Below are 19303 nucleotides of genomic sequence, written 5' to 3'. Positions count from 1 at the left end.
ATATATGCAAGGAGTGGAATTCAGTGCAGACTACCGTAGACGTGCGTGACAACTCTCAGCCTAACTCAGTAGTTTTGAATTGAAGCTAACGTTAGAAGGCGGGGGAATATCACAAGATACGGTGAGTTGAAAACCTTAAATTTAGACCTTATCACTGAGCGAATGATTTTAACTTAAAATTAAGGAAAAGGAGGGGAAAGTAAGTTTGAGTTTGACCTCTCCGGTTAAGCCGCTGATGCGATGGTAGCGCTAGCGGTAAGCCAGAGGTTCCGTTCGGACATCTGCTGGGGAGCCTACGATTAAGAATCCGCTGTATGCCGCGATGCAGTGCTAGTGCTAGTGCAGCTGCAGTTGCGATTTCTTGGCCGGCGCAGGGGAACTATTTTGAAAAATATCTTTTCTGATTTTTGTGGCAGAGTATGTTTTTAAAACCGTCTCGATCATCTACATTACAATTTGGGCCTTATCGTCATCCAAGTCACTGGGGACAAACTTGAGACACACCTCAAATATCAGCAAACTTAAAATTCAATGGAATCCACGGTTGGAATATTTTCAAAAGAAATCTATTGTTCGCGATGCGAAACGGTGCGAAGCTTCTCACTGAACGGGGACTTTCTTCCACCACACGTTTTCCCATTGACACAATAACAAATGACTCAGACACTTTTTCAAACGACAATAATAGTCTTTTTCTTTTCTCTCCTGAGGCTGTATATTCTTCCAAGTTGGTAAACAATGATAAAAAACACTAAATAAAACAAAATTAATCACATTAAAAGCACTATTTAACTGTCTAATTACTCCTCGTGATCCGAGTCCCCTTCCCGTGTTGAGACTGCCAATTTCCCATAGAAGGGGACTCGGATAACGAGTAATAGTACTCCTCGTTATCCAAGTCCCCTCCTATGAGAAATTGGACAGTCTTAACACGGGAAGGGGACTCGGATCTCGAGGAGTAATTAGACAGTTAAATAGTGTTTTTAGTGTGATTTTCATTGATTTTAATGATTCTTATTATCGAAAATATTCATTTATCATCTCTAGGAAACTGTCTAAAAGTGGCAGAGTGGTTTTGAAGAGGAGGGAAATGAGGGGTAGATGAATATCAACGGGTTAATTGCCGTTTTGTATTTTTAAGAGAGGGGACTTGGATCACGAGTAATAGTACTCCTCGTTATCCAAGTCCCCTCCTATGAGAAATTGGACAGTCTTAACACGGGAAGGGGACTCGGATCACGAGAAGTAATTAGACAGTTAAATAGTGCTTGTAATGTGATTTTCATTGATTTTAATGATTCTTATTATCGAAAATATTCATTTATCATCTCTAGGAAACTCTAAAAGTGGCAGAGTGGTTTTGAAGAGGAGGGAAATGAGGGGTAGATGAATATCAACGGGTTAATTGCCGTTTTGTATTTTTAAGAGGGGACTTGGATCACGAGTAATAGTACTCCTAGTTATCCAAGTCCCCTCCTATGGGAAATTTGACGTTTTTAAAACGGGGAGGGGACTCGGATCATGAGGAGTAATTAGACAGTTAAATTGTGTTTTTAATGTGATTTTCATTAATTTTAATGATTGTTATTATTTATATATTTATTTATCATCTCTAGGAAAATGTCTAAAAGTGGCAGTGGTTTTGAAGAGGAGGGAAATGAGGGGTAGATGAATATATCAACGGGTTAATTGCCTTTTTATTTTAGAGGGGGGACTTGAATCACAAGGAGTAATTATACAGACATTCTTTTTACCTAACAAAATAAAGCAATTGAGACTGTTAAGAGGGAGATGCAATTTGATTTATTTAGTAAAAACGTGATAGACGAAATAAAGCAAAATCATAAGAAACATATATATGAAAAGAGATTCATTTAGCATAAAAAGTACGAAGAAATAAAGCTATAAGGACTGAAAAAAAGTAGATGCAATCCTGATTTATTTAGTAAATTAGGAATCAACGAAATAAAGCAATGGAGACTGAAGAGGGATCTAGGGCCTATTGATTTATTTAGTAAAAATGTATACAAAATAAAGCAAATTTTATATTGTGAGAAACATAAAAAAGATGAATATAATCCTGAATAAAGCTATAGAGATTGAAAAGAAGTAGATGCAATTCTGATTTATTTAGTAAATTAGGAATCAACGAAATAAATCAATGGAGACTGAAGAGGGATAGGGCTTATTGATTTATTTAGTAAAAACGTAGACGAAATAAAGCAAGTTTAATATTGTACGAAACATAAAAAGATGAATATAATCCTGATTTATTCATATGAAAAGTAATAGTTTACGAACTATAAAAGCAATAGAGAATGATGCAAATTCTGATTTGCAACGCCAATAAAGTGGAGACTGAAAAGAGACAAGTGACACACAACTACGAGGTTGGTAGAGACAGGTAGGACATGTTTTACGTTGTGAAAAATTGTCCGTGGATCCGAGTCACCGGGGACTTGGATCACGATAATGCCACAATTTGTAATCACCCTGAAAATACAAGTGACATGAATGAGTGATCAGCAACTTGATTGATTGAACTGAAGACAAAACAAATCTGACATTTACAAGACTTTTGTTGTCTACTCAAAGTAAAAAAAAAAAGCTCCCTTTTTTTAGTCATGGGCCAGGCCCCAGGGGCGCTCATTTATAGATGCAATGTAGTATTGGGACTAGACCAAAAGCTTCGGTTATGTTGGTTGTTCCTCTGAACTCCGTTGGCTCCATTCACCAATTAATTACAGAGACTGAAGTTCTAGCTCGATCTGTACAGGGCTCAATGCCAATACAGTTTATCATATGTATTAAGTTCGGATCAACCAGGGAAGTGGGAGTTGCGCGACAGCCGGAGTAAGTCATTGTTTTTTCCCTATTATTAAGTGTATTTTTTCCCGTTTTGGTGCATTTCAGGACAAAACGGAATAATTATCTTTATTTTGGTTCAGTTCTTTTTATATATTTTTATGAAATAAAGACAAAAATCAATGAGCCCAGTCGGGGGGATTTTGGATTGTTTACCCCCTAAATAATGGTGGCTGCACGATAGCGAGCCGTCTGTGTACGAGGAGAAATTAAATTTTTTTTTAAAGAACTCGAAACAGACGGCTGCCAGCTCTCTTTATTGGGACTAACCCAGGGAGCTCCGGCCCGCTTTGCGGGCCGGAGCCCAGGACTCGTCCATGTAATATTAGGCAGAGGGTACTCTCCAAATGGGGTAGAATGGGGTCACAATAGCACCCCAAATAAAAGGGGGAAAAATAAATTATGCACTTACCTCAATTTTATGGATGAAGGTCTATCGTGACACAGAATCCTGACATCGAGACACAAACTGGACCCTCAAAAATAGGAAAATTTCTGTCTCGTTCATTCTCCTTCTTTCAAAAATTGAAAACAAAATGGCCGATCGATACCAAGAACGAACGCGACATGGAGGTCTAACTTTTCCTTTTTTGAGGGTCCAGTTTGTGCCATGATGTCAGGATTCTGTGTCTCACGTTAGACCTTCATCCATATAATCAAGGTAAGTGCATGATTTATGTTTTCTCCTTTTATTTGGAGTGCTATTGCAACCCCATTCTACCCCATTTTGGAGAGTACCCATGTCTGCCTCATATTACACAGACGAGTCCTGGGCTCCCTGGGTCATATTGGGACATGCTACTTTGACAGCCCCCATTTTCAGACCTGGATTTCAGTTCTCTATATTTTATGGATCTCGAAAGCCACTCAGAAGCCATTCAGCCCCGCTCTGAATTTTTGCTTCTGATCGCACCCCTCTTCACATGTGAAATATTTAGGTCACTTGAAAGTGGTAATTACGAATGTGTGCTTTCTGTGTGGGAAATTGAGAAATTCACAAAATTACTGATCAGCTATTTTTTACCACATTCTGGTTATTTTTTTTATTTTTTTAATAAAGGCATTAGAATGATCTATTAATATTCACTTTGGTACATGAGGGATGTTGCAAAGTTCTATGTTTGAAACTTTCTGATGCATTTGGTAATACAATCACTCATTAAACATAGCATGTTCACACTTATATGCAGTTCCCTAGACTCTAGCTTTTTTTTCTCTTTGGCTGAACATATGTACCAAAGACCCAATATTTTAAGCGTAGTAGCGACGTAGCCATTTGCTTGGACCCTTATTTCAATTTCATGGTTTTAATTTGATTGCCCCCCTCCCCCCAAACCTGGAATGTGCCAACCCTTTCATCACTATATATGGAGGGGATGTGTAGTTGTTCAGTCACAAGACTCTTAATCTAAGGGTCAAATGTCCGAACCCCATAAGGCGCTAATGTCCATTGGCAGGGCACTTTCATGTAATATCCAATCTCCACCTAAGATGTGAAATGTGTGGGGGCCGTTCCATAAAGCTGATCGAAAGTTAAGAGCGACTTTAAGAACGACTGGTGATCCTTTCTTGTGGTAAATGATATTGACCATCAATTGTTCATTGGTGATTATTTATAGCATAAGAAATGTTCACCTGTTGTTCTTAATTTCGCCCTTTACTTACGAACAGCTTTATGAAACACCCACCTCGTGGGATGTTAACATTTGATAATGTAATTTGATTGGCATGTGTACCTGGGCGAAGAAATGCCCCAAATAAAAAGCCCTTTGGTCTAAAGATAAAAATGTTTCTTGGGATAATAATGATCATACAGTGAATTGCTACCTTAATATGATGTAACTTGGAAAAGGGTTGCATCAAGATTGAGAAAAACAGAAATGCCATATAGGCCTACTTCCTGTACAATGCAGCTTAATTTCATGAGTTGGTGTGGCTCTAGTATTTACTAGTAATACAGGTTTTTATTTTCTGATGTGGCTTTAGTAATAAAGGTAATTATTCTCTGATGTTGCTTCAGTGATAAAGGTTTTTATTCTCACAAGATCTCATCAATTTCTACATTTTAAGTTCAATATTAGTATAGAATGTTGCACAGTATAAGAGATTGAACATAAACACAATGTACAGGAGCATATTTCTACTTATCATGAAGCCATTGTGATAACTTACTATCTTTTCTTCTATTAATCCCAGATCGTTCACCATGCAGCCACCTAAGGGATGCCTTCTCATCACATCTGTCCTGGTTGCCATAGCAACTGTGATTTATGCTCTTGTCCAGTCTGTACATTACTTCACTGTCCCAGTTAAATATTATGGCCTCCCACATCCCTATGATGACGTACCGCCATTCCCAGGCGAAACTTCAGACAATCTATGGTGGTTTGTACAGGTAAAATCGCAATTGAAAAATGATTTTAAACTGTGAGTGGTGCATTGTATTAATTGAAATAGATGGAAAGCGGTGTAAAGGATACGATTTATATAGGAATGACAATTACACTGCTACAGATATGTTGTAGTGTGCTGCACTCGACCCAGGTGAGGTAAATAGGTACCTGGCAGGAATTTATTCCTTGAAATGCCACCGCGCTGTAATAGGCTGCGGGGCTAAAGCCAGGGTAATAATATCCAATTAAAGCGCATAAGGACGCATTTGGCAGTGATATGCGCTATATAGACATGTTGGTATTATTATTATTATACACTACTCAAAAAAAGTTAAGGACCACTTTTTAAAACGTACATAAAGATTTTATACAAGGTGTTTTATTTCTGGAAATACCTCAGTACAACTGTCCTAAATGTCCTTAAACGCGCTGTAATCAATTTCACGCATGGGTGGTTTCAGTTGTTGCACAATGTCTCTCGCATCACTGCACATCCTGAAAAGTGGGCCCCGAGGGGTATCAGCTACCGACATGAAGTGGTAAAAACGAATGTCTGAGTGTCTTTCAGGCAGTTCAGTAACGAGTGTGACCACCTCCTGCAGCAATAACGGCTTCACAGCGCTGTCTCATGGAGCTGATGAGGCGATTGATGTCTCTGACGTCCAGTGCATCCCATGCAGCCTCCAGAGCCACACCCAGCTGCTGCAGTCCAAGTGGATGGGCTTCGAGCTGCTCGAGACTCCTCCCCATCATGTCCCATACGTGCTCTATCGGGTTTAAGTCCGGGGACCTCGCTGGCCACTCCATACGCTCAATCCCCTGGCCCTCAAGGAACTCGGTCACCACCCTAGCTCGGTGGGCACGGGCATTGTCATCCATGAAAATGATGTTTTGTCCCACATTTTCTGCAAATGGCACCACTATAGGTTCAAGGACCTCATCCCTGTACCTCACTCCTGTCATTGCTCCCCCTGGGACCACGTAGAGACGAGTACGGTTGGCGTAGGTGATGCCTCCCCACACCATGACGCTGCCTCCCCCATAACGGTCATGTTCTGCAATACAGGGGTCTGCAAATCTCTCTCCTGGTCGCCTCCAGACTCTCGAACGTCCATCATTGTGGTCAAGGGAAAATCTGCTCTCATCTGTGAACAGAACTCTACGCCATTGCTGTCTGGTCCATCTGACATGCTCCCGGGCCCAGTTGAGACGAATTCTTCTGTGAGCAGGGGTGAGTGGGACACACTGAGCTGGCCGTCTGGCATGCATATTGGCTCTGTGAAGTCGGTTACGGATTGTTTGAGTGGAAACAATCACTCCAGTTGCTGCAGCGAAGTCATTGTTGAGGCGGTGTGCACTGTGAAAGCGGTTGCGGAGGCTGAGATTCGTCAAGTAGCGATCATCTCTAGGGGTTGTCGAAACTGGTCGGCCACTGCGGGGTCTCTCGGAGTATAGCCCTGTCTCTCGGTGTCTTTGATTTGCTCTGCTAATGACACTGTGTGACACGCCCATCATTCTGGCTACTCTTCGCTGACTGAGGCCAGCTTCCAGCATCCCTAGGGCTCTGGCTACATCTGTTTCACTTAGGTGGTGTCTTGGCATTGCTGTTGTAGGCAAGTTGTTGATTGTACAGACTAAAGACGGAAAATGCTTTGGAAGACACTTGTCTTATGGCCCACTGCAATGATGCCAGAGACATCATGAAAGAACTGCATGTGTGAAATTGATGTCATTGTGTTTGATGGCATTCTGGACAGCTGTATCTTGGCATTGCTATTGTCAGCAAGTTGTTGATTGTAGAGACTAAAGACAGAAAATGCTTTGGAAGCCACTTTTGTACGGGCACATTGCAATGATGCAAGAGACATGAAAGAACTGCATGTGTGAAATTGATTTCATTGTGTTTGATGGCATCCTGGACAGCTGTATCTTGGCATTGCTGTTGTCAGCAATTTGTTGATTGTAGAGACTAAAGACAGAAAATGCATTTGAATCCACATTTGTACCACTTCACAATGGGCCCACTTTTCAGGATATGCAATAATGCGAGAGACATCATGCAATAACTGAAACCACCCATGTGTGAAATTGTTACAGGGTGTTTGAGGAGATTCAAGACAGCCATATTCGGGTATTTCTAGAAATACAACACCCGGTTTGAAAATTGTATACACACATTAAAAAGTGGTCCTTAACTTTTTTTGAGTAGTGTATGTTGCATGGTTACAGATGATGCTCTATAGATGTCAAAGAAAACTGCCTTGTTCAAAGCATATGAATTCTGAAAGCCAAACTGAAATCGATGAAAAGTAGTTTTTATTAAGGATATAATTTATATGGTAATGAAAATTACTGTATTAATACAGAACTGTTGCATAAACCTTGCATGGAGCCAAATCAATGTCAACTAATGCCCTTTAAGCAAGGTCTTTTTTTGCTTTGTGATTTCCTTTTCTTATGAATTATGATCGATTTGTTTCAATTTGATGCAGATTTCAGATACGCATCTTACCACTGTGGAAAATCCTGAGAAGTTAGCACGCGCTCGAGATTTCAAGATATTCTGTCATGAACACCTGAAAGTCATAAACCCGATGCTTGTACTTCACACAGGTCAGATGCTATTCATCTGTTTTCCCATTTCATTTATATTCAGGGCAGTCCCATATGAAGATGAGGATTCTCCAACTTATAAGCTTGAACTTATAATGATTCAGTTGGTAAATAATTTATTGGAGAAGAGGGATGCAGCTACATTCTTCCAATTTTTTTTTAGTTCTTTGGAGAAAAAAAAGAAACTGATCATACCACATTTCAAATTTGGAGATGATAGAGCTGTCCTGAGGTCCAGGTCCAAAGGGGGGGGGGGGTGTGAGTGGGCATACAGTTAATTCTATGATCAAAGCTAACAGCAGTACGCATTGCATTTGTTTGATAGAGAACATTTTTATGTTAAAAGAGAAGCAATAGCTTGTTGGCTCTAAAATCAATAAAATGTCTTTAGATTATACATTTTCAGTTGATATCTGGTTTGTTTTCTTGCAACAGGAAGTATAATGTGAATTGCTACAGTTCAAACTGATCCATCAATTTTAAAATTTGCCAGTGAAATTTGCGTTTGATTGCAAATGAGCTCCTTGCAGCATCCTAATAAACCTTTGAATGTTTGTGATCTGAATTTATACTATCTGTACTCCTGATGAAGCATACCCCAACTAAACATTCCTCTATTTACTGTACTATTAGGTGACATCACAGATGGTGCTCCCCATGCCTCACAAAACAAAGGAGATTGGATATCATATCAACAGATCATGTCCGAGGCTAAGCTACCATATTCCTTGAGATGGCTTGATGTGAGAGGAAACCATGGTAACGTATTCAAGATATAAATTTATACTATTGAGGGCTAACAGACTTAATTATGCTATTTAAAAGCAGTATCATTATTGTTACTGTTATTAACTTGTGTCAACTTTGTTGGAGCAAATGTACTATAAAAAAAAACCCACAAAAATAATGCCCAATCCAAGGCTAGGAGTCTAGATCAAGATACATACAAAATCTTCCATGCATACGAAATCCATGTCATCATAGTTGCGCTTAGTGTCCTGTGGCAAAAAGTGTGATAAAAAGCTATTAAAGTATTATTATTATCTTTATTGGTAAATATTATTTATGTCTCGCCTGAACGAAGTTTGGCAGAGACCTAATGATCACTTTTCCTCTTAGTCTGTTGTTCTAATTTCTTTATTTCTGCATCAATTGTGTTTACACTTTGTACAGATGATCCTTGGGTAAATACCACATGTGTGTTCATGGGGATGATCTGGTCAAATGACCTTTAGGGGTCACAAGATCATTTTGCATATTTTATTGATTGCAAGATAAGGCGAGACTCCTGGTTATTGTTAGTATCATATTTGTAGTAAAAGTAGTATTATGAGTAATTTTTTTTTAAACATCAACCTTATTCCCTTCGGTGGCTAGATGTGAGAGGAAACCGTGGTAATTCATCAAGTTATAAACTATTGGCAACTTTGATGGAGCCAGTGTGCTAATACCCCCCCCCCCCCATAGTGCCAAAGGTGAAAAATCAATGTTACTACTCATGATGGCAGTCTCTGTATTAATTGATTATTCTATACATTGCATTGTTTTCTTGTATTCCTTTTATAATGTTACTATATTGTTTGTATTATGGACTATTTATGTGTATTTTATATGTAAAACTATATTGTATTTGAACGCAGTAATGAAGCCAATAATATTCACTATACTTTTTAGAATTGCAGGATGCAAAATGAAAAAAAAAGTGTCCATACACTTGTTTCCACTGATTGGCTTCATATTCTAATATATCATATATCCAATTTAAAGTAATATTCTAATATATCATATATCCAATTTAAAGTAATATTCTAATATATCATATATCCAATTTAAAGCCATAGTCTAATATGTCAGATATTCTATTTGAATGCAAACCACAAAAATACCAGCTGGTACCTACAGCTGATAATTGATGAGCTAGCTGTGCAGTCATTTGTGACATCAATGGGTAGTGTGTAAAGCACATCTTGATCTGGATAGGTTCAAACGCATCAGTCAATGAAACCTCCTTTTGAGTCAAAATTCTTTTTCAGATTCGTTCATCCAATTGATAGTTGATCTTGAAATTAATTCACTCTTTTGTAAACTTACATCTTTTTATTTCATTGTTTCTATTTTATCCCTCTGATTAGATAACTTTGATATACCCTTCAGGCAGCATGAAAACAACTTTTACAGGTTTGTTAACATACTGATTTCTTTTACAAACTCTTCAATAGAAAGTTATTTTTTCTGATGAGCTTTTCTGATGGTTGGAAGCAAATTCATCAAATGATTGTTCCATCGGATATTGATACAAAATTTGTTATTGAACTTGTTCATGTAGCTTATTTATATGAGATTATTTGTTAATTATATTTCATATATATTGTATGTATGGAAAGTATTAAAGTACAGCATAATTATGTCAAAGCAAAAATGAAAAAATGAAACTCCTTTATATCTGAGAAATATGTATCCAAATAACACTCAATAATACCACTAATTTCGGCAAAGAAATCATTGTAAAAAAGTTACAAGACTTGACCTTTGACCTTGATCAGTTAATATACTATTAAACTATTGACTATAAAAAAGAAGTGGCTTATTATTATTGATTATTATTGCTATCATTATGTATACATTGTATGTAACTCATCATTTTCAAATCCTCTCCACTATTTGAACAGGGAGTATTCTATCCTAGGTGAAAAGGGAGATGAATCTTTTCTCTATAAAATGGAACTGCCATTTGGGACTTACTCCTTCATCCATGTTGATTCCCTTCTGAAGATTGGTACCAAGAGGCCTATCAACTTCTATGGTATATTAGATGAGGTAAATATTTACTTTGTATATATTGGCATGATTAAATGCACCAAGCGCTAGTAACAGTAGCTGGAGCTAAAGCTATGATAATAAATAGTGTGCCTATTCAAAGGCACAAACATAAAGACTGCCTTCTAAAAGGCGATATACTTGTATTATTATTATTGTTATTATCATTATTATTATTATTATCATCATCATTATCATTATCTCTCTGACAAATTTTTTGAAAGAGAAACAATAAAGATACTGAGCTTTTTCTTGAAATATTATATGGGTTCATAGGATAATTCATTTAATAGATATTGTATTATTTGAACTGCAATGGAATAAAATGATGAGAGTGTGTTATAATGCCCTCTTGTGTTCATGACACAACCACTGATTGACAAAAATGCGACCTTGTGTTAATGCAGCTAAACATTTTACAAACAACATCCTTGATAACCAGTCTGTTGTAACATTTAACAAAGAACTTACCTTAAATTTATATTTATCAATGATTTTGAGTACAATATTTCTGTGTTCCTTTGATATTTTGTTTTCTCCCCTTTAACTTGTGTGCATTGAGTATCTCTAATAGGTGCATTGTAAATTGCATTTATTATTTTTTTGATGATAGCTGAATGTCTACCATGTCAAGTCCTTGTCAGAAAGGGCCAAGGAGTCTCCCAGCAATCAAACGATATACTTTGGGCACTACCCTACCTCAACGATTCTCGCCCCTCATGGACTCTATGACATATTGAAGTGAGTGAAACACAGTATGTGGTTGTATCTTATGGAGTGGTAGGAGTTGATAGTTGTGATATTTTATGTTTGGAATATGAATTTGAATGCCCATATTTTTAACTTAGAGCATGATCTAACATGGTTTAACTATAGGAGGCCAAACTTGACATCAATATCTGTAATAAGATGAATTTAGTATCACATTTTGCATTCATATCATTAGATATTGTCCTAAAATCATATTTTAAGATATTATATGTCACCATCAAAACATGGGCAGGATCCCATTAACCTCGAGAAGCATAAAAAATCCTGGACATTCATAGCTTCCCACAATTGTAGCCCAGAATGAGACCATGGTTTAAATCAAACCAGGGCCCTGTCTTACAAAGAGTTGCGATTGATACCATCAACCACAACTATGGACTGCCAGCAATGTCAACATCTAAAATGCAAATTTGTTCAAAATATTTTCTAGATATGATGTATATACATACATTGATCATTATCTTATGTACATGTATGTAAATTTCCATTGCCTAAGTCTTCTTGCCTATACACATATTTCTCATGTCAGTTTTTACAAAGGTGTACTGCTTTTTAATGTTTGAAATATGTAATGAGTCTTTTAATTGTTTTTACTTTGTATACATGACCAATTCAGCCATTTGGCTGCGACTCATGTTTTTAATAAACCTTGAATTGATTGATTGATTGATTGATTCTCTTGAAGATACAGTGTCATTCTCTTTGTTTACTAAAGAGATTGAGCTAATTTCCTGTAGAAAAAATTATGGTATGGATTAATTGGATCAATCATAACTCTTTGTAAGACGGGGCACGGGACTGAGAATAGGAGCCAAGCAGTTCACATCAGGTTTGCATTTCATGTTTCAATCTGGTCCGTTGTGTGTCAATTGAAAAAGAGTAGAAATATTCCACAAGTACAATTGTCTACTCACAGATTTTTCACAATGTTGTGCGAATGCAAGCTTCTGATTTCACAGATTCAGATCAATTCTGCTTTTCAAATTTGTCAAATAAAATGTTTATTCTTAAAAGCATCTTAGAAAAAGAAGAGTACATTATGAACATTATCATCATCACCACTACTAATTTTGCTAACATCATTAACCTGCCAGTAACTGGTTCCGGTCATCCCTGTATAAAGTCTATGGGAAATTGAAAATTCAGTAGGAAAAGGGTTATGATGTCCTCATATCTTGATTGAATTGGTCAATAGTTGTTATCGATCTGATAAGTCTAAATGATGCTATTCTTGAATTTTCTTTTATTTCTCTATCCATCTTTTTCCTAACCTGATTATAGAGGTGGGATAGCTTATCTTTGTGGTCATCTGCATGATCTTGACCTGAAGAATGGGATCAAGAGAATGTACGTTCTACAGAGGTATGGTAGCCTTGAACTGGAGCTGGAGGACTGGAAAAAACATCGAAAGTAGGCGTATTGCAAGTTTTATTTTCTGTTTGTATTATTGTTAATGTTTATTGTAAAGTGATGTATTTATATATTCATTTATCCAGTAATTCGTCCATCCATCCATCCATTCATTAAAACATGAATAGAATTATGATGGCTGTACAGGTCATTCCCAATGCTAGGTATTTGTTATTTACTACTTGACAGAAGTATTTTTATACCTCTGCCCACAAAAGCATACTACACAACATGGAAGCATGTTTTTTTTTTGTGTTCTAGGAATAATTAAAATACACTTTAAAGTTGGTCATCAGTACGCCTTTGACAGGTCAAACTTTGAAAATGGATCATGTTTGCATATGGAAATTCAGAAGACGTCTAACTATATTGTCATTAATTTTTCATGGAAATTGACTACATTTGATTCAGAATCAACTTTGCTTTTGTTAATAAGATAAACTTTGACCTGATCAAATATTTACTGTTGCAGATTTCGCGTGATGGCGTTTGACCATGACATGATGTCTTTCACCGATGTCCAGTTTGGCGAATGGCCGATCGTTCTGATCACCAATCCCAAACCAGCTCGGTTCCTGGCCCCGGGTCATGAACCAGAAAAAAGGATGGCTCATTCATCACATATAAGGTGAGAGAACTGAGATGAATGTGATGATGATGGTGAGGGTGATGATGATGATGATGACGATGATGATGGCGATGATGACGATGATGATGGCGATGATGACGATGATGACGATGATGACGATGATGACGATGATGACGATGATGATGGTGATGATGATGATGATGATGACGATGATGACGATGATGACGATGATGAAGATGATGATGATGGCGATGATGATGACGATGATGATGATGATGATGATGATGATGATGATGATGATGACGATGATGACGATGATGACGATGATGACGATGATGACGATGATGACGATGATGACGATGATGACGATGATGATGACGATGATGATGATGATGATGATGATGACGATGATGATGATGATGATGATGATGGTGATGGTGATGGTGATGGTGATGGTGATGGTGATGGTGATGATGATGATGATGATGATGATGATGATGATGATGATGATGATGACGATGATGATGATGATGATGGATTTTCACATGGAAAAGGTCTGATTTTTATGGGCACAGCATCATTTGAATTTAAAGGGGTAGCTGCTCGAACTCCTCATCATATTGGATCCTGCCTAGAACCTCTACTGTGACAAACATTGATATATTTTTTTGGACAAAATAATCAGTCACGGAATATAACTTGAAGTTCAAACTCAGGAGAAGACAGAAGAAATTTTAAAATTTCTCCATCTGACTTCATGCCAATTATTTTGGCTCTCATCTCCAAGTCTAGTCAGTCTTCCAGACAGGCTTCCCACTCTATCAATTATGTGCTCTAAAATCTACCCACACATCATCTTTCGTGTTTGATAAGTCACCTTCAAACCACCAGCTTATCTGACCCAGCAAACTTTGACATTTTTGTGAAAACTAAGTGAGTTTACAAACTTCATAGGTATTGGTATCCAATGCATCTGAAAGAAGCTTGGACCCTTTTGGGCATCACTTCCTAATCCAGGGTGTGGTCATGACAATGTGTTAGACGACCCTCTGACAAGATCCCTCGACATGAACCAGCCGTTCGGCCACCAGCATCATAGCGCTGTCCATGACATTTGGGCAAGGTCAAATCCATCCTTGTGATTGCATCCTTGATGATCACTACAATTGTAACTGCCTAAATATTTTGAATGTTTAAAAAATCAGTATATTTTTCACATGTTTCCAGCTTCTCTATCCACCTAATACGAAGTGGCAACTGTTCTTTGTTTGAAATGTCAGTGCACTTATCTGCCATGAGAGAAGAAATTGCCATTCCTGATACATGTAGAAGATACCACCTCCCGTAACACCTGAAGGTCCGTTATCTCCAGCATTTCGTTCTGATCATTGTGAGACATGTATTTGTTAGTTTTTCCCTTTGACCACTCTAGCATATGAGGGTCATCTGTTGCTCTTAGTTGGTAGAGTTGGAGTACATTGGACTCTACATCTTGTTTGCCTTGAAGGGCTAATCCTCGTCTGGCTAGAAACTGAATGTTTTTGATGATCATAGCTACTTTCGTTCTGATAATTGTGATACATGTATTTGTTAGTTTTTCCCTTTGACCAATCTAGCATTTGAGGGTCGTCTGTTGCTCTTAGTTGGTAGAGTTGGAGTACATTGGACTCTACATCTTCCTTGCCTTGAAGGGCTAATCCTCGTCTGGCTAGTAACTGAATGTTTTAGATGATCGTAGCAACTTTAGTTCTGATCATTGTGATATATGTATTTGTTAGTTTTTCTCTTTGACCATTCTAGCATTTGAGGGTCATTTGTTTCTCTTAGTTGGTAGAGTTGGAGTACATTGGACCCTACATCTTCCTTGCCTTGGAGGGCTAATCCTCATCTGGCTAGAAACTGAATGTTTTAGATGATCGTAGCAACTTTAGTTCTGATCATTGTGATATATGTATTTGTTAGTTTTTCTCTTTGACCATTCTAGCATTTGAGGGTCATCTGTTGCTCTTAGTTGGTAGAGTTGGAGTACATTGGACTCTACATCTTCCTTGCCTTGAAGGGCTAATCCTCATCTGGCTAGAAACTGAATGTTTTAGATGATCGTAGCAACTTTAGTTCTGATCATTGTGATATATGTACTTGTTAGTTTTTCCCTTTGACCATTCTAGCATTTGAGGGTCATCTGTTGCTCTTTTATAGTTGGTAGTGTTGGAGTACATTGGACTGTACATCTTCCTTGTCTAGCTAGAAACTGAATGTTCTGGATTATCTTAGCAAAGTTTCTCTTATTTTCTTGCTTTTCGTCACTGAGATTATTTTGCATCATCTCTGTAAAATCAGGACACTGCTTTGGAATAATCACAGCTGATATAACAACAACACACACCCACACAACATGCTTATTTTAGACCCAACAAGTAACATTTGTCTTCAAGACAAATCTCTTTTTGACTCGATTGCAATATTTACAGCAGTGTATTAGATTTGGAATGATTAGTTCCAGCGTAAATTAGATCTGCCTTTATTCATTCATTTTGGAAATATGTTCTGGAGATTTCCAATTATTTTACCACAACATTCAGCACTTGTATTCTTACATACCTTGACCTTCTTTTCCTTGCAATGACCCATCTCTTAAAATCTGGATAATCTTCCTTGCTTTGCTTATATACAGCGTGCGCATTCTTGTCTCTATCTATGCTACATAGCGAATCTAATGGAGCAAGATGGTATGCAGTGTATCTATCCCTGATCAATCTGAAATACATTGTCTTGATTGTTTGGATGAATAAGACTATAGGCATTCTTTAGTTCCTTCATATTTATAGGAATATCAAACTTAAATGATTATATTTTAATATACAAGAGCATTCTACTACAAACCCCATATTTGGAGGTTTTTATAAAATGTATAGATCTACTAAAAAAAATGGGGGGTATTTTTATCATAGGCTTAAAAAGATGTCAACATAAATTTTACCTATTTCTTAAGATAATCATTTGGTGCATATTTCAAGTCAGTAGAAACTTGGAGGAAAATATTCAAAGTGTTAAAGGTAAAATGTGCAACATCCTCCTTTTATTCCTTTCTTTCTGCAGAATACTAGTCTTCTCTCCAAGTAAAATAAGGAAAGTCAAGGTGGTGGTTGATTTTAAGCCACTGGGTTATGCGGAACCGGTAAATGGAGGACCCCTTTATGTGTTGCCATGGAAACCAGAACGCTATACCAGTGGCTTACATTTGATAGAAGTCACAGTCAAGGTAAATTACAAGCTGGAAATATTTGATAGTTAATCCATTTCTGCGTCCACTCATTGAGCTAATTCTTGATAGAGTTTGTGCATTTTTTATTGATAGGGATGCTGGTGTTTTCTTTTTAATACCTGGTTGATAAAAAAGCATGATTGCTTGGAAGCAAACAACCAGAGGACCAAAGGCTCAAGGTCCTCTCCAAGGGACCTAGTAGTGAGGGTAAATGCCCTATCAAAGGACACTAGCGCACTAAGTGATAATCAAACCCGGGTCACTGGATTGCAAAACAATCACCCTACGGATTTAGATTTCATGCCTCTTCAATATATATTTATACAAGTAAAAGAAAATAATTCCAGAGGAATATGAGAACATTGTAATTATCGTTTTCAAAATATTTATTTATTATCAATGTTTTTGCTGTAATGATAATCATGATAGGCATTTATATAACATCTTCTAGTATCACAAAATTTTTATCTATTATGAGGTGCACTATTATCATAACTTTGGCAGTAACTACATCAATCACCTAAGCAATTTCTACCATTCCATGTGCATGATAATGAAAGTTACTATCTCAAAGCTCCTTAATGAATATAGGTTACTCCATAAATGAATACTTGTATTTAATTTATATTTATTTAATTTCAGGATACAGCAGGGAGATATAAAACTGTCAGTCGTGAGTTTTCTCTTGATCAATCAAGGCCTAATCAACCGTTCATGTCATCGTTTGTTATCATGATCAACAGCTTTATATTTGTAAGTGAAAACTATGAAGCAAAAATGATATAAAAAAATTAGTAACAGATGAAAAAAAACTCATTGAATAAGAATTGTGTGTGAAGAGGTGCAGTACCATGAACTCTGATATTTGCAATATTGCAAACTTTTTTCTTGGGTAATTACATTATAAGGATGAAGACATTAAATGAAACTGGTAGAAAAATAAAAATTTCTTTTGTTTGCTATGCTTGTTGAGAGCATTGCAATACCTCCAAATCTAATTTACAAATTTACAGTTTATCTTTAAAAAAAAATCTTTCTGTAATGAATTAGATGATGATCTTTTTTTCTGGTGGATTTTCAGTACCTGGCTGATCATTGGAGGCATGCATTCAAATATTTAACTAACCAAATTTGTGACCTGGAAAATTCTGTTATACAGTCTGTCAAACACTTTTATAATTTGGATATCACTGATGTATTAAGCTCTTTTTAAGTAGAAATATTTATTTTTTTACATGTATTCTTATTATTTGAATACATGACTGTTCCTGTAATATACCTTAATAATATATTATTAACATTCTCTCTATTATCTTTTTTGTTTGTAGTTGGTGCTGTGTATAATAGGCTTGGAATGCATATGTGTATTTCCACTCATGTTCTTCAGAAGATACACAGAGAGACCCCAAGCTGGTATGTATTTATTTCTTTCATTCCAGCTCTTGTTTCTCTAAAAGGAGAGTGAAATTTTTGGAATCACTTGAATTTATCTTAATTGAGAAAAATCAAAGAAACCGATCAATGAAAGTTTGAGAACAATTGGACAAACACTAAGACAGTTATGTACAATTGAATGTCAAAATCACTAATACTATAGAGATCCTGCTATTGGCAATTTGACAAAGGCGTCACAAAAGTACAACTCACCCCTTCATACACTCAAAGTGTACCCCCAAACATCTGTTTTAGGACATTATAGTGATAGTACAAACTCTTTGCCCATGATATATTTTGTGAACCCTCTATTACATGTCCTCCTATGGAAAAAATACCTGATATATGGATAGACATGATAAAAGTGACAATTGAAATAAAATATGTAGAAAAGTAACACTTTAGGGCTGTAAAAGTGAGACATCAAACATGTCTGTCGCTTTGCAAGTGGGAGGATCCCCATGTCATCAGTGATCTCAACATTCAAATGCTCATAACTTTCTTATCATTTTATTCAATTTTTTTTCAAAGTTTCATTGATTTGTTTCTTTGCTTTGTCTGTTTTCACACAAGCAAATTTGTTCTCAATGTTTCATTCTCCTCTAAACCATTGGCCCATTGAAGGCTGGATAGCAACAACAAAAAAAGGGAAAAAAATACTAAAAAATCTTTCTGGCGCTATTTTTCTTTTGTATTACAACATGAAATGGACACTAGGAATTATCCAGGGCTCAATTTGAGTTTTTTTTAGGGTTGTTTTGCGCCCTTAGTAGGGAAGTTCACCCTGCTATCCCAAGTAATTCTTCCCCTGCTGGATGGCAATTTTTTTTTTCTTTATGAGGGCCATTATAAAGTTGTTCATAAATTCCGAATGGTGACCTGTTCATGTGATATTGATATATCCCTATGCAACGTTCTCGCCAGGTTCACTCTGACGCTTGGCGGCGCGAAGCGACGCAAGCCGCGCAGCGGCCTCGGTGCATGCGAAGCACGCACGGGGGGAGGGTTCGGGAGGGGGGTATCGAAAATATCAATATCGACGAGCTTAGATTGCTGCTAAATGCACCACATTTTATGTCTATTTAATGCTTCTCCGGCCACACAGCCGTAACGGTTGCGCGAATTGCGATTGAAGCAGAAAGGCAA

General features: G+C 37.1%; 1 protein-coding gene across 3 annotated transcripts in view; it reads left to right on the top strand.

Moving 5' to 3' along the window:
- LOC129264325 (transmembrane protein 62-like) overlaps positions 1-19303 on the top strand; it is a 33307-nt gene continuing 14004 nt past the window's right edge. For all 3 annotated transcript variants that reach the window (XM_064102902.1, XM_064102901.1, XM_064102900.1), the window contains exons 1-12: positions 1-121; positions 5062-5260; positions 7751-7871; positions 8505-8630; positions 10004-10049; positions 10541-10688; positions 11302-11429; positions 12741-12869; positions 13342-13497; positions 16558-16720; positions 17366-17476; positions 18052-18136. In XM_064102902.1, the coding sequence (XP_063958972.1) occupies positions 5072-5260; positions 7751-7871; positions 8505-8630; positions 10004-10049; positions 10541-10688; positions 11302-11429; positions 12741-12869; positions 13342-13497; positions 16558-16720; positions 17366-17476; positions 18052-18136 (1402 nt within the window). In that variant the 5' untranslated portion in view covers positions 1-121; positions 5062-5071. The remainder of the gene's footprint in view (positions 122-5061; positions 5261-7750; positions 7872-8504; positions 8631-10003; positions 10050-10540; positions 10689-11301; positions 11430-12740; positions 12870-13341; positions 13498-16557; positions 16721-17365; positions 17477-18051; positions 18137-19303) is intronic.

This window comes from Lytechinus pictus, chromosome 7 (genome assembly GCF_037042905.1).
Source record: "Lytechinus pictus isolate F3 Inbred chromosome 7, Lp3.0, whole genome shotgun sequence".
Lineage (NCBI taxonomy): Eukaryota > Metazoa > Echinodermata > Echinoidea > Temnopleuroida > Toxopneustidae > Lytechinus > Lytechinus pictus.
The sequence above is the reverse complement of the archived record's forward strand: the minus strand, read 5'-3'. Positions and strand labels throughout refer to the sequence as shown.